Here is an 18,919-nt window from a genome sequence, read left to right as displayed (position 1 = left end):
AACTGAAACTTAGACAAAGTTATACCCTATTCTGTGTTTTCCCAAGGTTGCAAACCCCAATACCCTGAGAGGTCCAAACACCCAGAATATTCTGATGTGTGAGAAAGGGAGGCACAGAGAACAAGAAAATAAAAACGACAAATGGTTGTGAAAAACCAAACCTCAAAAAAAACCACTTTAATTCCGACCTAACAGCACCAGGTGCAATGTCTGGGGACAGACTCTGGGTACAATGCTGTGTGGCGACCACTCACACACACACGGCTCTGAGAAAGCCCCCGAGGGGGGACTTACCTTCAGGGGGCTGAGCCAAGGGGGGAAGGGGTGGCCCCAGAACAGGGGGCAGGGGCAGGCAGGGGAAAAAGGTGCTACTTCTTGGCAAAGGAGATCTTCATGGCATTGTTCTGGGTGATCTTGAAGCCCTGCAGGGCATCGCGAGCAGCCCCTGCCTGTACCTCATTGTCAAACTCCACGAATGCAATATCATGCCGCCCGGGGACCAGTCGGACCTCCTTGAAGCCAGGGAACCTGAAAAAAGGGAACAGACCTCAGGTATCCAGACTTGGCATCTCCTTCTAACGTTTTGGTATCTGGAGCGCAGAGGCCAGGGATGTTGCTAAGCATCCTACAAAGCACAGGATGCTCCCAGTAACAAAGGACTATCCAGCCCCAAATATGCAAAACGCTACATTGAGGAACCCTAACACAAACAGGTACACACAACATAAGCATATCGTTTAAGGAAATACTTTAACGTGAACACCTATGCAACCATAAATAACCTAAACCAAGAAACAGGACACTGCCGCCATGTCCTTCGTCAATCATAACCCACCCACCCCATTCCAGAAACAAACACCACCCTTTTTATGATCGGCTGTTTTTCTCCATTCCCTCTTCTCTGCCCTACCTTCCTTCCCCATTAGGCAACCATCTTCAAGTTTACTAGGTATCCTTTCTTCTGCCGCTATTCTTACAAAATACCTATCGCTTGGGGCGCCTGGGTGGCTCAGTTGGTTAAGCGCCCAACTCTTGATTGTGACTCAGGTCATGATCTCACGATTTGTGAGTTTGGGCCCCGCCTGGGGCTCTGTGCTGACAGCTCGGATCCTGAAGCCTGTTTCAGATTCTGTGCCCCCCCACCTTCCCCGCTTGTGCACGCACTCTCTCAAAATAAACTTAAAAAAAAAAAAAGAAGTTCTTTAGAATGTAAGATCATAAGCAGGGCCACCAGGTGAGCACACACTCCCCTTCCTTCACTAACCAGTGAACAGTTACCCTGTGCGATAGCCACAGTGGCCTACACCCCGGCACGCAGGATTTTAAATATCCCCACCGCCAGCAAATGCAGTTCGAGTTGCCAATTATGGCCAATCCAGCCAGTGCGCCATGCCACCTCATGGCTGTTTTTTGTGCACCTTGCATTTCTGACTCAGAGGCTGGAAAGACGAAGCCCAGAACCTTGACTCCCCCACCCCTCACAAAAGTGGAGGAAGGTCCAGCATGCTCAGCTACTGCTTCCTCCCTTTTTGCCTCCAGTCACTGTCCTGCCTGCAAATCCCAAGCGGGCTCAGGGCTCCACCTGCACAACCCCGAGACTGGTCCCCATGGCGCCATCTCCTGGCCATCGCCCATGGGGCCCCTGCCCAGCTACTGGCCCCACTTACTGGTTGAAAAGCATGGACAGCATGAGCTCGTTGGTCTCCTCGGGCAGGTTGGTGAGGAACAAGATGTGATTTGGTGGATTTTCGGAAAGCTGCAAGGAAGTCAACAGACCCCGTGAGTCTAGTGGGGACTTACCGCCTTCCCATTTCCCACCCCCTGCCCCACTGGAGTTCCTTCCGGTCCTTCACCTGACACACCTGATGTTGCCTGTTGACACTGCCTTGCCCCCATGGGACGATAAGCCACAAAGAGCACTGCTGTATCCATTAGCAGGGGCTGAGCAGAAGTTCACCAAATCAATCTAGGCTCTGGCCACCGCTCTAGCCTCACCCTGCCTTTCCGAAGTTCTTCCAATAAACATACTGATCCCTCTCTACCCCAGGGCCTGGCCCCACTGCCATATCCTTATTCTTACCATCTAACAGCACCTCCTCTGGGGGGCCTGCCCGGATCACCCACCCTAAAACAGCACCCCCACCCATCCCTTTCTAGTCCTGTGTTCTGACTGTATGAGACCCCAGAAGTAGACACTTACAGGCTGGGCAGGTGGCATCTGCCCCGGCATAAGTTGCTGGGGGGGCATGGCCCCTGGTGGGATCTGGCCGGGCGCCAGGCCTGGAGGCGGGATCATGCCAGGCGGTGGCATGTACGGAGGCTGGCCCGGCATGTGGTGCATGATGCGGGGTGCCTGAGTCATCGGGGGCATGCCCTGCAGAGAGAGGGAGGCAGGACTGAGGGGGGCGGCTGACGGGCAGGAGGCAGGTTTGGGGTCAGCAGGAGGCAGAGAGAAGAGGTCATCAGAAGAAACCCTGGGTGTGAAAGACAACAGGGAGAAAGACCCAGATTTGGAAAGAGGTGAAAAAGGGACCTATAGAGACAAAGGTCACCCAAAGGGAAATGGATGGAGCAAACCAGACCCAAGCTTCAAGGGCAAACTCAAGCCAGAAAGTTAAAAAAAAATTTTTTTTCTAACATAAAAAAAAGCAGTCAACGTGACCTAACTTTGTTTATCAATATAGGAGCAGAAAAAAAAAAAAATACTGGAAAAAATCAAATGCTGACAATTGTTAACAAAAGGAGTGAATAGAAATGCTATAATGAGCAAGCTGTACTTTTTCTTCCAAAAATAAACTTCAAGGCAAAAAAAAGGGACCTGCAGAAAAAAGAACACAGTGCAAGGCAGAGGTGGACAGGGACAGTCGGGGCAGATGCAGAAAGAGATGGGAGAGGTGGTGGCAAAGGGGGAGAAGGGAGCCAGTCTGAGGGCACACAACTCATGCACCCAGGGGAGATACCCAGGAAGGCACCCCGGGGAGGTGGGGCTGCTAGAGTTGAAATCACAGCTGCAGACAAAAAAAAGTGGACAAAAAGCTGGGTGCAGAAGAGGAGAGTGAGTAAGAACAGGGAAGCTGGGCAGTGACTCCGACACCGTTGCCGATGCCAGACAAAAGGGGAGCTGGCGTGGGTAAAAGTAGGACAAATACAGGGTGATCCGGTCAGAAAAGCCAACGTGGAGACTCAGAAATAAGGAGCAGATGTAATTCATCTATCCTACTAGGGGCTTTCTCGATTCTGTTTAGAAAACAGGATGGCTCTACTTTTTGTGGCCTCACAAAGGTCCCAAAGACATTTTCCTGTTTCCTTCTAGAATCTTTTTTGTTCTAAGCTGTCACACTGAGGTCTATAATTCATCTCAAGTTAACTGATAACAGGTGAGGTAGAACTAATTCTTTGCCTTACAGATACCCAGTTGGCCCAGCACCATTTACCAGCAAAAAAAAAAAAAAAAAAGGCCTTTCACTACTGGACCCCAGTGGTAACTTCATAGGCTGAGTAACCACACCTGTGCAGACCTATTTCTGGACTGTGTTCTGTCTGCTTCCTGGTCCATCTTCCTCCCCTTAGGCTAACGTCACATCATCTTGATGACTACAGCAGGTCCGCCAGCTTTATTCTCACCTGCCTCGCTTTGCCTTTCCACAGACACTTGGAAACAGACTGCCAGCGCCTTCCCACAATTCCTGTTAGCATTCTGATTGCAACTGTGTTGAGTTTTAGACCAATGTGGAGAACTGACATCTCAACAAGTCTTGAGTCTCGCATCCATTTGTTGAATTCATCTCCCACTTCTCTCAGCGAGATTCTGTTGTTTTGGTGGGGGATTCTACACACCTTCCGTTGGATTTACTCCCGAGCTCTTTTTCAGTTTGGAGTCTACTTCTTTGGTGCTAGCACACGGAAATAAAACCTCTTCCGTACCGACCTTATGTCTGGTGGCCCTGCTAAATTAAATTCGCTAATCCAGAAAAAGTTGATGCGTGGCTTCCTCTGGATTTTCTGCACAGGCATTAACTTAAAAGACACAGGCAGCAGGATCAAGGTCAAGGGGAGAAAAAAAAAAAACAAAAAACAAAGGACTGACACACAGAGAGAGATCCTGAGAAAGCTGGGCAAGCAAGGAGGCATTTCTAAGTGCAGACACCATTACACAGGTGTTTAATCCCTGAGACAGGCGCACAATCTCTAGAAGGAAATGAAGGAGAGGGGGTGTGAATGCCCAAGGGGAGACCCCTACACATACACTGTGCCCATAAGCCAGGCCAGGAGGAAGGCCTGATGGGGGAAAGAACAGTATCCCTGGGCTCTGGCTTACCGGGACAGGCCCCTGGACAGCCCCCACCACGGGGGCGGCTGCCCCACCCTGCACGGCCTTCTTAGCAGCTGGGGTCTCCTGGCTCTTGGGCTTCCTCTTCTCCCGCTTGCGGTCCCGCTCCACGAAGGTGCCCTTCATCTTGGCAATGATATCCGAGTCAGTCTTGGCATACTGAATGCGCTGCCAAGTAGAGAGCAGAAGGGTGAAGAATGTAGGTTTATTTCAAGGCCAAATGGCCCGGGTACAAGAGCAGACCTTCCCAGTCACTCTGAGAGCCACGTTACAGAAATCACCAGCCTCAACATTCTCATCTGTAAAATGGGGACTGTGGTATTTCCCATTCGAAAGGATGAGTCTAAGGACTAAATGAGCTGAAGTGCTTTGAAGAGTAGCTGGCACGTAGTTCGGTCACTGGGTGTTGAAGGGAAAATGGGACAGTCCTGGGCATCGGGCCAAAGGCAGAAAGCCTGAGGAAAAAAAGGGCAACACAGGAACACTGTGCAAGGGGGTTCCGGTCACACCAAAGTTTAGACTCCCAGGCTAATAAATCTCAACCTCAGTAGTCTATGGAGAACCTAGACTCTGTGGGTACAGCAATGAGCCTATCAAAAGGCCCCTGCCCTCATGCTGTAATTCACTGAGGAAGACACAATGAAAAAAGATTAAAAAGTGAATTGGAGGGGCGCCTGGGTGGCTTAGTCGGTTAAGCATCTGACTTCGGCTCAGGTCATGATCTCACGGTTCATGGGTTCGAGCCCCGTGTAGGGCTCTATGCTGACAGCTCAGAGCCAGGAGCCTGCTTCTGATTCTGTATCCCACCACCCCCGCACCTCTCCCGCTCATGCGGTCTCTCTCTCAAAAATAAACATTAAAAAAAAAAAGTGAACTGGAGAAGTGGATGGGAAGTGTTGAAAAAAACTGAAAATTTCAGGGGCTCCTGGTGGGCTTAGTCTGTAGAGCATGGGACTCTCAATCTCAGGGTCAGGAGTTCAAGTCCCACATAGGGTGTGAAACCTACTTTAAAAAAAAAAGATTAAGAACTGAAAATTTCATGGGGCGCCTGAGTGGCTCAGTTGGTTGAATGTCCAACTCTGGATTTCAGCTCAGGTCATGACGTCGTTTGTGAGACCGAGCCTGATGTTGGGGTCTGGAGACCGCGGAACTTGCTTGGGATTCTCACTCCCTTTCTGCTCCTCCCAGGCTTGTAGGTACACATGTGCTTATTTATGCTCCCTCACTCAAAATAAATGTTAAAAAAAAAAAATTTTTTTTAGATGTGGCCAGGAAAGGCCTCAATGATGTGACCCTGGTGTAGAGACAGAGGAATGGAGGGAGATCTAGGGAAAGAGCCTTCTAGCAAAGGACCAGCAGAGTGAAGGTGTGCAGTGTGTTCAAGAAAAGGCAAAATCAATGCAGACTAGAAGGAGGTAAGATCACAGAGGCATCGGAGGAACTCTGGAGACCTTGGTGAAACTTGGCTTTTTTTTCCTGAGAAAGCTGGGTGCCATGGAGTGTCATAAGCAGGGAGTGATGAGACTTCACTGGTGTGCTGGAAGAAGCGCTGTGGCTGCGGCACAGAGAACAGCCTGTGGGGAGCAGGGGTCAGAGCAGAGACCAGGTCAGCAGCAGGGGAGGGGTGAGGAGTAGGCAGCGGTGGATATTTTGAAGGTAGGGTTGACAGGCTCCCCGACAGAGCTCACTGGTGCTTGAGTGTTTGATATGGTCCAAGGGGTGATTTGGGAAGCAGAGCAGGGAGGAGGATCAAGTAAGATCGTGGTCTTTATACTTCAAAAACTAATTTCTAGCTGCTCCAGAAAAACATCAGAAGATGTGGCCAAGTCTGGGCTCCCACGCCCAGAGAAAACAGCAGGCAAATCAGTGCCCCCTCCCAACATGGAGGGAAGGGTTCCAGGCTACCCCATGGCCCCCAGGGCCCACTGTCTTCCACAGGAGGCGACCTGCCTGGGACCTGGACACCTGCGCATTGCTTTCCCTACCCAAGGGAGTAGGTTCAGGGAGGCATATTCCAATCAGATGTAACTCAAACACTGGTTAAGAGGGACAAGGGGAAAGGCCCCAGGAACCAAAGATGTCTGCCAGTGATGTGGCAGGAATTCTAGTTCAGGGCGGGCACTTTAAGCCATTCTTCACCTCCCAGAAGGCAGCCCCCCCTCCCCCCCCCCCCCCCCCCCCCCCCGGCCGGCCACTTAGTCTCCTGAACACCTGCAACCCACCCGATTCTCCCCATTCACGACCCCCGCCCTGGTCCTGGCCCAAACCCTCACACCTGGGAAGCTGACCCAGCCTCCCCTAACCTCCCCCCTCAAATCCATTCTCCCAACGGCCAGAGGCAACTCCCTAAACCCTTCCATGGCTCCCCACCACCCGCAGAGTCAAGTCCACTTGCAAGACAAACTCTGGCCCCTGGGCCTGACTTCTGACTTGCTCTCCAGGCCATACTCTGCCCCCACTCCCACCCTTTCGCTCCAGCCAAACAGACTTGACCCACTTTCCTAATGTTCTCGGTTATCTAACGCTTTCTCCCCTGCTTCCCCCAGCTAGTCTTTCTCCTTGGAGCCTCAAATCCAGAAAGCCTTCCCTGAACCCCTGGACTGGGTAAGGTGCCTCCTCTAAGCTCTCCAAGCTCTGGGCACCTCCCCCATCCCAGCCCTGACACTTCTAAGAGGTCACCATCTGGGGGCACTGCGTGTCCTCCACCCCCACCCCAGTACAAAGAACAGTGAATGCTGACAAACAGCAAGAGGGACTGCCGACTTTAGGAGACTGGACGGCGGGAGACGGGAGGCCCAGACCCATCCAGTCTGCCACAGCACCGCGGTGCGTGCACACCCTCCACACCCACAGCGCTCACCATGGGCTTGTCGTAGAAGGGGAAGCCCTGCATGGAGCGCAGGGCGTTGGTGGCGCTGCTGACCTCCTTGAAGATGACAAAGGCCTGGCCCCTCATCTTCAGGCTTCGGGAAACCAGGATATCCAGGATCTGGCCAAACTGGGAGAAGATGGCGTACAGGGACTTCTTCAGCTCTGCAGGGGGAGGAAGGAAAGCACCCGTGGGTGACTGGAGGTCTTGGTACCTTGTCCTGGGGGTTGAGTTCCTTTTTCAGAGCCAGGAAGGGCCCAGAATGGACACCATCAGCCAAAGGCCACGGTGCCACAGGTCTGGAATCCCCAAGAGGCAGCAACACCACCAGCAGCCAAGAATCACTGGGATGGGTTGTGTGCGCTCCCCTGTGTGCACGGACAGTACTGGTACCTGCCTCCTGGGGCTGTCGCATAAAGTACAGGAGCCACACGTAACAAAGGGCACACGGTAAATGCTCGATACACGGGAGCCTTCTTTTCTTTGTCACCGGCACCTTGACCCAGGCCTGTGTGACGTGGCCCTGGCCAACATCTCCAATATCATCCCCCCACACTCCACCCCTCTCCCGTTATCTCTAGCCGCACTGGCCTCACAGCCCTTTCTCAGGCCGGTACACACGTGTGGCCTCAGGACCTTTGCGCTGGCTGCTGCCTCCACGGTAAAGACCTTTCTCCTTCTGGTCACCCAGGTCTCAGTGAAAGTGTTCCCACCACAGAGACCTTCCCCGACCACCCTGTCTAAATAAATGCCACCTACCGTCGCTCTCTCCACTCCTTGTACCTAACTGCTTTTCCCTCACGGCATTTCCCACCTCCTGACGTCACGCTGGCTAACCTGCCGTTTAGCTATCCTGAAGAGCCACAAGCCTCTCCACTGTTTACTGCAGTATCCCCATGCTCAGTGCAGGCTGTAGCACCCACGCTTCTCCAAAAACAGTTGCATGAATAACAATACCACTAAACATCTTCTTACGGAAAGAACTTCACTAAATTCTTACAACCGCTTCCTGAGGCAGCAACTGTAATGGTCTCACTTTTTTAATAACGTGGAAATAGGCTCTCGGAGGATTTGCCACTGGCTCAACAGGAGTGTCCCGAAGGTACCGGGAAGAGCCTTCGAGAGCTGGGATGGGGGCCAGGACCCAAGTCCATCTGAACCCATAGCTCACTAACAAACTGCCATACCTAACAGAATAGAATACCGGGGCCCCTGGGTGACTCAGTCGGTTGAGCATCTGACTTCAGCTCAGGTCATGATCCCACAGTTTGTGAGTTCGTGAGTTTGAGCCCCGCTTCAGGCTCTGTGTTGGCAGCTCGGCACCTGGAGCCCGCTTTGAATTCTGTCTCCCTCTCCCTCTGCCCCTCCCCTGCTCACGCTCGGTCTCTCTCTCAAAAATAAAATGTTAAAAGAAAAAAAATCTCACAGAAAAGGCACCCGAGCTGAAGATACTTGCTGAAAGACCAGGTGAGGAAAGAAAAGCAAATTCAGGAGAGGGTGGGGCCAAGAGGGAAGTAAAAGGTGTTCTGGCGCAGTTAGCCAAAAATTCTGCTGACGCCATTTCTGGTGTTGGTCTCCATCCGCCACACCCGTGAACCCAGTCTGAGGCTCGGCCATTCCCCCGGACTCTGGGCCTCTCTCTTTCCCTTCTCTCCTGCCCACTCAAGTTCACCCTCCACACATCGTGTCCCTCGCCTGGCTCCCAGATGCCCTCAGAACAAAGTCTATGGGCCTATCCTCCCACAAGATCCCATGAGCTATCAGCGCACTGCTCACTGGAAGGTTCTGAGTCCCAAGCCTCAGTCACACACAACTACTTGGTAGTTTCCAGAATAGCCTGGGCTCTCTTTTGCCCCTAGACACCATCATATGTTGGTCCAGGTTCAGAACACTCTTCTCCCTCACATCATATATACTGTTTCTTCGACCTGGAAGGCTTTTCCACGACATCTCCTCTTCTACGAAAGGGAACAAATCCCTCTACCTAGGTGCTCAAACCCAGTCCTGATCACTCTGGTTGTGCTTCCCAATCATGGCCCTGGCGACTCTGGGGTATCACTGTCTGGAAGCAGGTCTGTCTTTCCCAATGGAATATGGCTCCATGAAGGCAAAACGGGGAATGTCTGTCATCGGGTGTTTTCCCAGCATCATAGAGAACTGGCTGAGCATGATACTCTAGGAGCATATAAGGGATTTACGTGGCTTGTTTTTCTTTCTTCAACAGTAACTTTATTGGTAACCTCAAAACTTAATCCCAGCAAGCTCCATTGGTTCTCCCAACAATTTTCTTCAGGTGATAATAAGAGCTAAGTTCCATCCAGCCCATACTAACTGCCAGGTACCATAAAAGTCAACACTGTTTGGATGTTTAGCTAATTTAATCCACGTAACATCCACGCAAAGAAAATATTAGGACTTTGCTCAATTTTCAAATATAGAAAATAAGGTTCAATCAAGGTGATAATGTCAAAAATCAAGTTGTTTTTTTTTAATTTTTTTTTTTAACGTTTATTTATTTTTGAGACAGAGAGAGACAGAGCATGAACGGGGGAGGGTCAGAGAGAGGGAGACACAGAATCTGAAACAGGCTCCAGGCTCTGAGCAGTCAGCACGGAGCCCGGCGCGGGGCTTGAACTCACAGACCGCGAGATCATGACCTGAGCCGAAGTCGGACGCTTAACCAACTGAGCCACCCAGGCGCCCCAAAAATCAAGGTCTTAAGCAGAATTCCGTAGTGGTGGCCTCAACCACTTCACCTTGCTGCATGACCCTGGGCAAATCACATCATGCCTGAGCCTGTCTCCTCATCTGAGAAACAGGAGTAATAGCTCCTTCCTGAAGGTTTGTTGTTGAAAATTTACTGTAACAGAGATTTACATACCAGTACCTGGTAACAGTGTTAGCCATCGTTACTACGATCTCATTTTCTTTTTGAAATTAAAACCTATCCATCGTGGGCTGATCGGGGAGAACAAACACCACAGTGACCAAGACAATCCCAGAGCTTACCCTCATGCTCACATAACAGCCCAGAGCAATCAGGGCTTGAGCGGGAGATGTCCAGGGCCTATGGGAAGTCAGAGGCAGGCACCCGAGGGGAAAGAGGATGGGGAAAGCTTCTTGGAGGCGTCCTGTGAGCTGAAGCCTTGAAGGACGGACAGTGACCAAGTTGATGGCCAAGCTGGTAAGATGAACTGAAGGAGTGTTAGAGACACAGAATGCAGCGTGGGCAAAGGCTCAAGGATTAACCCTAACAGTTTGGCTGGCTAGAGAAAGGGAAGGAAGAGAAGTGAATGCTGGAGGTGGAAGAGTGCGAGGTAACCTGGAATCCGGACTATCCTGAGAACTCACCATCCTTCTTGATCTTCTCGTTAAGGTTGTTGATATAAATAGTGTGGTTGGGGCGGGTCTCGGGAACTGCCATGGAGAGAGGTGCCGAGGTAGAGCTGAAAGAAGGAAAAAGGTTAACTTCAGCCCTGGGTTTCTTCGAATCCTTTGCCCCAAAGCGGGCTTAACGGGCTGCTCAGGGATCTTCCTTTCACGAGGAAGCCAGGAGAGGCGGGAAGTAGGCAGAGATTGGAAAACAAAGCGAAAGCAGGACACGGCTCCGCCTCCCCGCGTGGGAAATCTCGAGAGGTTTACTACGAGTCCCAGGATGCTCTACGCGAACCAGTAGGCGGAGCGTCCTAAGTGGCAACTCCCATAGGCCCACGAGCTCAAAGGGCGGCCCAGGAGAAAAAGTGCGAATGTAAGAGCCAGTTAAGGAGAGACAACTCCGCGGCGCCCTAACCTCGCGCAGCGGGAAAATAGTTTCTCCACAGGAGGCACGGGAAAGCCCAGGCGCCAAGCGCTCCGCCCGCCCGGCGTAGATGGCCGCCTGCACCCCAGATTACTCACCAACAGAGGCGCAGCTCACGCAAGTGTCGCCTCCTACGTTTCTGAGAGCCGACTGTAAAAGCTTCCTCTTCTGGTCCCGCCCTTGTCTTTCTGCAAGCCAATCCCGTGCCGAAACTCAGCAGCTTAACCAATCAGAGTAATCCTCGCCCCTTCGCCCAAAACTTGCCAATCAAAACGACATTTGGGTTCCCGCCTCGGCCGAAAACGCCCCACCGGACCCTCCCCTGGGGGTCCACGGACCAATCAGTGAAGGCCGGGCCCCCTCACGAGCTTCTTGCCAATGGAGAAGCCGCTCGCGCTTCAGTCTCTTCCGGGGGCAGTCCTTTGATAGCTTCTCCTCTCCCCCACCGCCCTGCCTTCTCTCGTCACGTGACGCCACTGGGCCGGACACGGGTCGCGAGTACTACCACGTGATATGGGAAAAAATGTGTGCTGCGGCCACCATTTTGCTGGAAGAGGAGGAGCGTTTTATTTTCAGGCTCCACTACCTATCCCGGCGGTGTTGCGGCTCACAACGTCCTCCGATCCCTGAACCTTCCCCAGCCCACGGGACTTTTCCTTTTGCGCTCTGATTCCAGGACCTTCTCTACGACTAAGCCATTCTCCCTGCCGGGTGTCCTTTTGATCTCTTGACCTCTGATTCAAAGGTCAGCTTGAAGGTTCCGAACCCGGGCCTGGAATGTGAGGGGTTACAGAGCCTAAATTCCCTAGTCTCTAGCCCTGGGCCCCGAAGTCTCACCCCGTAGGGCCTCGCCCCAGGTCCTATCCTTTGTTTTCCCAAAACTGACTCCCGAGTTTCCAGACCTGGCCCGGGATGATACCGTAACTTTTACTAAATTACCCTCCTTGAGCCTGGCAAAGCAACCCCAAACCACAAATCTATTCCCGGATAAAAGACCACTCCCTGTTAACTGTTAGATCTCTGATGATACGGGTCAGCCTAACCCCTGCTCCCCTAGTTCCACGTGTCAGTCCTGACCCTTTTAATCCGACTGCTCGGCACCCAAGTTCTGGAACTCCACTGTAAAACTTTCAGAACTTCCATCCCTGCGATTAACTCCTTTTAGAGGATCCATCCCTCTCCCATCCTCAAATCTTCCAGGCTATGCATGCCGTAGGAGACCCAAAAATGAGTTCTCCACGCTCTCCTCCCCTAGAGCCCCCAGCCCCTTCTCCAGGAATCCCTGTTCCCCAAGGGCCCGTCCCTCCACTTCTTTCTCTGCCCCCAGACCTGCCCAATTTAGCTTTGCTGCCCCCTGCCTCCAGTCTCCAGGCCCCTATTCCCCCACCACCCCCATTGCCGCCTCCACCCGCCGTTGGGGGGCCGGCTCCCCCTCATGTCTTCGGTCTAGAGAAGAGCCAGCTCCTGAAGGAGGCTTTAGAGAAGGCCGGCCCAGTCCCCAGGAGCAGAGATGACGTGAAGAGGCTCCTGAAACTGCAGAAGGACCGGTAGGGTCTCACCGAACCACCCGTCCGCAGATCACTTCTGCCATCTCCTCTTGGGGTTTCCCATTTCCTCAAGGTCAAACAGCCTGAGTGCTTCAGCCCCCTACTTAGACCTGTTCAGTGGTGTGCCTTCACCAAAGAAGAGAGATCCTGCCCTCACAGGCACCTAGTCCAGCGGCAGAGACAGATCCCTCCCTCACCAGTGACAGCGCTGTAATGAGGGAGTCGTGAGGGATCACAAGGCCAAGGCTGGCGGGGGAGGTGTTAGTGGGGCCTGCCTGGAGAAGGGGACCCCGAGAGCTATCCTGTAGGTGCAGGGGTATGCGATGAGGGGAGTAAACAAACTGTTCAGAGGTGCGGGCCGAAATGGAAAGGTGTGCTTTTCAGGCATCTGCAAATATTTCTTTAACAGGATGGTGGGGGGCAGGTAGTACACATGGGGTTCCCCAGGTGGACCGGAGCCAGATCACACAGAGCACGGGCGCCACGTGGAGGAAGGTGGACTGTCCTGGGGGCACCGGGGAGCCATTGAAGGGCTTTGCACAGAAAGGGAGGCTACCTGAGGGGAGTAGGGGTGGCAAGACAGTCAGGGGGCCCAAGAGACCCAGGCAGGAGGGGGCTAGACCTGGCCTTGGGGCTGTGGTGGGTGAGCCGATACAATGAGTTACTCAGACCCGTGGAAGAAACCCCCAGCTCTCTAGATAAGTTTATAATCTGTTCTAAATGCCCTAACCAAAGGGAGGCACATGTAATGCAAGTAACAATCACCCGTTATTCCAGGTCTGCCGTTTATCAGGCCCTGTGCTAAGTGTTCTTAGGTATGTACTTTATCCTCTCAGTGATTCTATGAGATAGGAACTATGATGTCATTTTCCAGATAAAGAAACGGGAGGCTCAAGAAGGTGAAGTCACTTAGCCAAAGAGCTTAGAAGAGGGAGAGCCCAGTTTGCATTCAGGCGGCTTTTAACCACTGTGCTATGGTAACACCTTTCATCCGGAGGGTGCCCCAAACTGGGAACCAGGAGCTTTAGGTTCCCCGCCCCCCCCACCCCCCAGTCTTGCTCTTGGAACAGAAATACTGTCTAAGCAAGTTGCCCTTCCCCTCCTGAGCCCTGGGGCAGGATCGGGATCAAAATTTTCGGAGTGGCCCCCCCCAAGGGTGGGGCTGGGCAGGCCTGCGAGGGCTCATTAGCAGGGTGATCTCTTAGGCCGTGAGCATGTTGTTACCTGTTTCTACTCTAGGCTGAGTTAAGGAATCTTCATCCCTATTTGACAGGCACGGGAAGGGGGAAAAAAATCGCAGGAAGCGTTTAGGTATAGAGACACCTCTTTGAGAAATGTTCTCTAATTAGTCCATTTTTCTGGCTCCTAGTTGCAAAGCTTTTACACGTCTGTCCTTTGCTCCTTTATTTTTTTTTTAATTTTTTTTTTTTTTAATTTTTTTTTTTTTTTCAACGTTTATTTATTTTTGGGACAGAGAGAGACAGAGCATGAACGGGGGAGGGGCAGAGAGAGAGGGAGACACAGAATCAGAAACAGGCTCCAGGCTCTGAGCCACCAGCCCAGAGCCCGACGCGGGGCTCGAACCCACGGACCGCGAGATCGTGACCTGGCTGAAGTCGGACGCTTAACCGACTGCGCCACCCAGGCGCCCCTAACCTTTGCTCCTTTAATAACTGAGAGAAGGAGCAGGGAGGGAGCGGAAGGTGGAAGAAGGGTTCCCACTGAGCAGATGAGGAACACTGAGGCCCCGGGAAGGGAGAAGTGTCTCCTCAGGGAAGAAGGAAGTCTTCATCAGAGCCTGGAGCTGCCCTCAGGCTTTAGGACAGCCAGACCGGGCGCCTTTCACCACCCCTCAACACCACTGTTGCAGGATTTTTTGCCACAATACCCGGGGTTTATTGTCTCGCAGCTTCGAAGAGTGAAGAGGTGGACACATAATGAGCAGCAGGCAAAAGTTTACTGGAGTATAAGATGAGAAAGTAAGAATAGTACGAAAGTGCTCTTTGCAGAGGGGACCTTTGAAAGTGAACGCCCAAGGACCATAGGCAAGGGTCCTTGTTTTCTAAGGTTCTGGTCGCCCTCCCCGCCCTTCCGCCTTGTTCCTTCTCAGGTTATTGGCTGGACAACTCTAGGTGCTGGGTTGTCCACTCCTGATTGGCTCGTTTCCATTGTAAGAGGGGTGGTCTATGGCCCCACCGTTCCTTGCGGGTTGTAAGATTTTAGGGTCTGATATTTAGTCGGGTCTTTTGTCAAATTCCTGAGAGAGTAGGTAGTGTCTGTTAACATTCTTAAAAGGAGCCTTACCCCTGGAGGGGGGGGGTTTGCTGTGGTCAGACACTCCCAGCATTGTGCCAAAATATGTCTCTCCCCACCCAGGGACCTCAGGTCCTAATCCTTTCCCTCTCTGCCTGTTTTATCCTATTTTTTTCCAATCATACTGTTGACAGGCAGACCTCAAGGGGGGACCGAGGAGCTGGTTCCCCTGTGACCTGAGCACGGCTCTTATTCAGTTTCAGAAGTGACTTGCAGTGGATCCTCTTCTGTGCCGACCTGCCCTCCCTCATCCAGGAAGGCCCTCAGTACGTGCCCTGATCTGGGGCCCCAACCCCTGTCTGCCTTTGCTGTGCTTCCAGAGAACCTATCTGTAGGGTGGGGGGCGTGGGTTCATCCCAGCCCGCATGAGGCAAGGAGGAGGGGTGGGAAAGGAGGAACTTGAGGGGGCGGGGGTCCAGGGCGCATGCGGAGTAAACTGCTGGAATGGATGAGCAAGTAAGCAAGCGAACGGTCTTCATCTCTGACTCCGCTTCTTCTGCACCTCCTCCTCCTGAAAGCCCAGGTGACTTTCCCCACCCTCCCATTGTCCCTGCAGCCCTCCAGCCCCGGCCACAGGCCATGGTCTCCCTCTCCCCCAGGAAGAGGGAAGTGAGGTCTCCCCACCGGGCCTGGGAGAAGGAGGGAAACTCGCAGTGCAGTAGACCTGTTCCCCACACTCCAGCTTCCGGGACAGAGAGGGCCCAGTAAAGACCCGACTTAGGGGTTCAGGGACTGGGCTTGTCTCTCTCCAGGTGCGGGCTGGTGGCCTTGTGGATGGCAGGCACGCTCCTGGCACCGCCCAGCGGCATCCCCCTGGAGAGACTTGTGCAGATGGCTGTGGACAGAGGCTACACAGCCCAGGGAGAGATGTTCTCCGGTGAGTTGGGTGCAGAAGGGTCGCAAGCCACGCATGTAAGGAGACCCCATTCCATTCTTCAGGCCCTTCTCCCCACCCAGTAGAGTGTTATGAGTTGGGCTCTGGAGACGGGATGTCTTCATTCCCCCGCCCAGTTCTGCCACCTCCTGCCAAGTGGCTGTGGACACGCAGCTTGCCGTCTCTGTGCCTCATTTTCTGCATTTGTACAAAGAGGTGGCGGTTGTGGTGACAATTAAAGGCGCCGATCCTCAGTTAGCCCGTGGCTTGGAGCCAGGCACATGGTGATCCTTCTGTCTGTGTCGTCCTGCAGTGGCCAACATGGGCAAGCTGGCCCAGGAGGCACTGGGCTGCCAGGCTGAGCTGCTCTGCAGTGGCCTGGGTGGTCCCAACAGAGACCGTGTCCTGCGGCACCTCGTCTCCGGACATCCCTTGCTCATCCCGTATCCCAGGGCCTAGAAGGGAGCTGGGTGGGGATGGGGAAGGGTCGTTCCCAGGACCACACCGCAGCTTTGGCCTTAACCCCAGTGGCAGCTACGACGAGGACTTCAACCACGAGCCATGTCAGAGGAAGGGCTACAAGGCCCACTGGGCAGTGAGCACAGGTGGGTCTTCCCTCCCGCGTCCCTGGATGTCCCGAGTCCCCGTCACCCCTACATTCTCACCCTTATGCTGGCATTTCACTCATACTTGAGGCAGGGACTGGGGCTGGGCTGTCCCTGTCCCAGCAGGGTACTCAGCAGGGACCTGGCAGGGAGGAGGTGACTCAGTATCTGCCAGTCACCGTTTCTGTAAACAGAAGCTCAGAGCATTGACTTCAGAATCAAACAGGACTCCAGGTCTGGCCCAGCCACTTCCAGGCTCTGTGACTCTGGGCTTCCATTTCTCCGTCTGGAAATCAGGATGACAGTGGGCAAAGTACGTAAAATCTGAACGACGCAGGCACATTGCTCGTGTCAGTAAACAGCGATCGGCCTGGTCATTCCCAGCTGCCTACAAGAAGGCTGATTCGCACGTTAGGTGGCCTGGATTGAGGCTCCCCCCATGCCGGGGTCTGTGGCCTCGAGGGCCCCACTGAGCATTGTTTTTGGTTTTTGTTCTTTTCACTAGACAGCAGGAGAGGATCGGGTGATTGATGCTTGCTCTGTTTAATGCCACCTCCCCTCCCTGTGCTACCAGGCTGGAGGAGGCGGGACTTTAAAAAGCCTGGAGCCTGGAGCCAGATACCCTGGGTCAGTCCCAGCCCAGCTGTGTGCCCATGGCCCACTGACTTCTCTGTAATGTGGTGTGAGGGTGGTACCACACCTACCCTGAAGGGCTACGGTGGGGAGCTCACTCCAGGTCACAGCCTCTGCTCTCCTCCCAGGGGTCCTGCTGGGGACGCAGGCTGTGCCAGGCCTCGGCTATTCTGAGGACCCCGAGCTGCCAGGTCTGTTCCACCCGGTGCCCAGCACAGCCCGCCAGCCGCCATCCCTGCCAGAGGAAGGTTCCCCAGGAGCCGTCTACCTTCTCTCCAAGCAGGGCAAGAGTTGGCATTACCAGCTGTGGGACTACGACCGGGTCCGGGATAGCAACCTGCAGCTGACAGACTTCTCGCCCTCGCGGGCCGCTGATGGCCGGGCATACGTGGTGCCCGCTGGAGGGGTGCGGGCCGGCCTCTGTGGCCAGGCCCTGCTCCTCAGCCCGAAGGACTCCAGCTGCTAGCCTGCTGCATCCCTGAGCCAGGTGACAGGGCCCCCGGCCACAGCTCGGCTCTGTCACCATTTGAAGAGTGCCCCAGTGTCCTTTTTCCAACAGCCGTGGGAGTGGGCTCTGTTCCTGAGGACCTCCAGCCAGAGATCCTCCATGCAGAGGCCCCCTCCCGCTCCCCGTATGTCTCCTTCTCCCACACTCGCCCTCGGTAGTAAGCTCCTACTGTGTGGCTGGGGGCAAAGCCAGGAGCAGCTAGACAAGCTCCCTGTCCAGGAAAGACACTGACCACAGGTCAACCCGCAGGTCCCGTCTGTCCCACCTGAATGTTGCATCCAGCCATTTTTCACTGGTGACCATCCTCCTCTCTCTGGACTGGAGCCTCCTCACTAGACCCTTTGCTGCCCCCCAGTCTGTTCCCATGGAGCCTAGGAAGCCTTGCTTTTTAAAATGCAAACCAGGGGCGCCTGGGTGGCTCAGTCAGTTGAGCGTCTGACTTTAGCTCAGGTCATGATCTCACAGTTTGCGAGTTCAAGCCCTGCATCAGGCTCGGAGCCTGCTTGGGATTCTTTGTCTCCCTCTCTCTCTGCCCCTCCCCTGCTCATGCCCTGTCTCTGTCTCAAAAAGTAAATAAAAACATTAAAAAAATTTTTTAAATGCAAACCAGGTGGGGCGCCTGGGTGGCTCAGTCCATTGAATATTCCACTTCAGCTCAGCACTGTCATGATCTCACGGTGCGTGGGTTCAAGCCCCACATCGGGCTCTGTGCTGGATTCTGTGTGTGTGTCTCTCTCTCTCTGCTCCCTCCCTCTCTCAAAAATAAGTAAGCATTAAAATGCAGACCAGGTCTCAACACTTGCCTCCAGAGAAGCTTTCCAGCAGCAACTTGTTGCTCATGGGAGGGAGTCTCCCAGCCCCAGCTCATCTCTCCTGATCTCTGACTGTTCTTCCTCACACTTCAGGCCACTAGCCTTACTGGCCTTTCAGGTCCCTCGAGTGTCACTCGCCTGCCCCTGCCCCTCTGCTGAGGAGAACTCCATTCTCTATTTTGGCCTCTCTTTCTCAAGGAAGACTCCCTAGCCCCAGGCTAGGCCCCTCCCTGACCTTGGTGTTCTGATTGAGAAACTGGACTGTAAGTGCTAATTTATCAAATTCTTCAAGTTAGGAAGGTAGTAGATCCTCCCCCATTTTACAGATGAAGACACAGGGACCTGGAGAGGAGCAGCCACTGGCCTAAGGTCACATCCTGGCTCCCAAGCGGCAGCACCAGGATTCCAACCCCGCAGTCAGTGCCTAGAAGACGTGGAGAAAGGTTATTCACTGAATGAATACCTGTTGCCTCCACTCTGGAAGGGGAGGAACAGGTTTGCCTTGGTCACTCGTGTAGCCCAGTGCCCAGCAAAGGTGCGGTGTTTCTAATCAGGAGAGGGGTGTCCCCACCCTGGCCACTCTGCAGCAGCCCGGACACCCCGGTTGGCGCTGTCCAGTGCACTGTCCT

General features: G+C 53.6%; 2 protein-coding genes across 5 annotated transcripts; one reads left to right on the top strand and one right to left on the bottom strand.

Annotated features, from left to right (window-relative positions):
* Nucleotides 1–145: 145 nt before the first annotated feature.
* Nucleotides 146–11,252, bottom strand: SNRPA (small nuclear ribonucleoprotein polypeptide A). 2 transcript variants are annotated; one of them, XM_025914606.2, is made up of 7 exons: nt 11,097–11,252; nt 10,551–10,645; nt 7,191–7,363; nt 4,319–4,498; nt 2,201–2,374; nt 1,668–1,756; nt 146–528 (listed from the first exon to the last, which is right to left on the bottom strand). In XM_025914606.2, exons 2-7 carry the CDS (start codon nt 10,621–10,623, stop codon nt 369–371), a joined length of 849 nt encoding a protein of 282 aa, XP_025770391.1. In that variant the 5' UTR covers nt 10,624–10,645; nt 11,097–11,252; the 3' UTR covers nt 146–368. The 2 variants fall into 2 exon arrangements, with proteins under 2 accessions (XP_025770391.1, XP_086545960.1); XM_086689834.1 differs by lacking the exon at nt 11,097–11,252 and adding an exon at nt 10,990–11,008.
* Nucleotides 11,253–11,482: 230 nt separating this feature from the next.
* ACTMAP (actin maturation protease) lies at nt 11,483–18,072 on the top strand. Of its 3 annotated transcripts, none has more exons than XM_086689833.1 (8): nt 11,483–11,743; nt 13,323–13,360; nt 14,416–14,524; nt 15,056–15,124; nt 15,611–15,735; nt 16,046–16,175; nt 16,267–16,337; nt 17,099–18,072. In XM_086689833.1, the coding sequence occupies exons 3-8, from the start codon at nt 14,517–14,519 to the stop codon at nt 17,434–17,436; spliced, it is 741 nt and encodes a 246-aa protein (XP_086545959.1). In that variant the 5' UTR covers nt 11,483–11,743; nt 13,323–13,360; nt 14,416–14,516; the 3' UTR covers nt 17,437–18,072. The 3 variants fall into 3 exon arrangements, with proteins under 3 accessions (XP_086545959.1, XP_025770499.1, XP_086545958.1); XM_086689832.1 differs by lacking the exon at nt 11,483–11,743 and adding an exon at nt 12,444–12,545; XM_025914714.2 differs by lacking the exons at nt 13,323–13,360; nt 14,416–14,524 and having other exon boundaries at nt 11,500–12,545.
* Nucleotides 18,073–18,919: the final 847 nt, after the last annotated feature.

This window comes from Puma concolor, chromosome E2 (assembly GCF_028749965.1).
Source record: "Puma concolor isolate L17-30 chromosome E2, mPumCon1.1.hap2, whole genome shotgun sequence".
Classification (NCBI taxonomy): domain Eukaryota; kingdom Metazoa; phylum Chordata; class Mammalia; order Carnivora; family Felidae; genus Puma; species Puma concolor.
The sequence above is the reverse complement of the archived record's forward strand: the minus strand, read 5'-3'. Positions and strand labels throughout refer to the sequence as shown.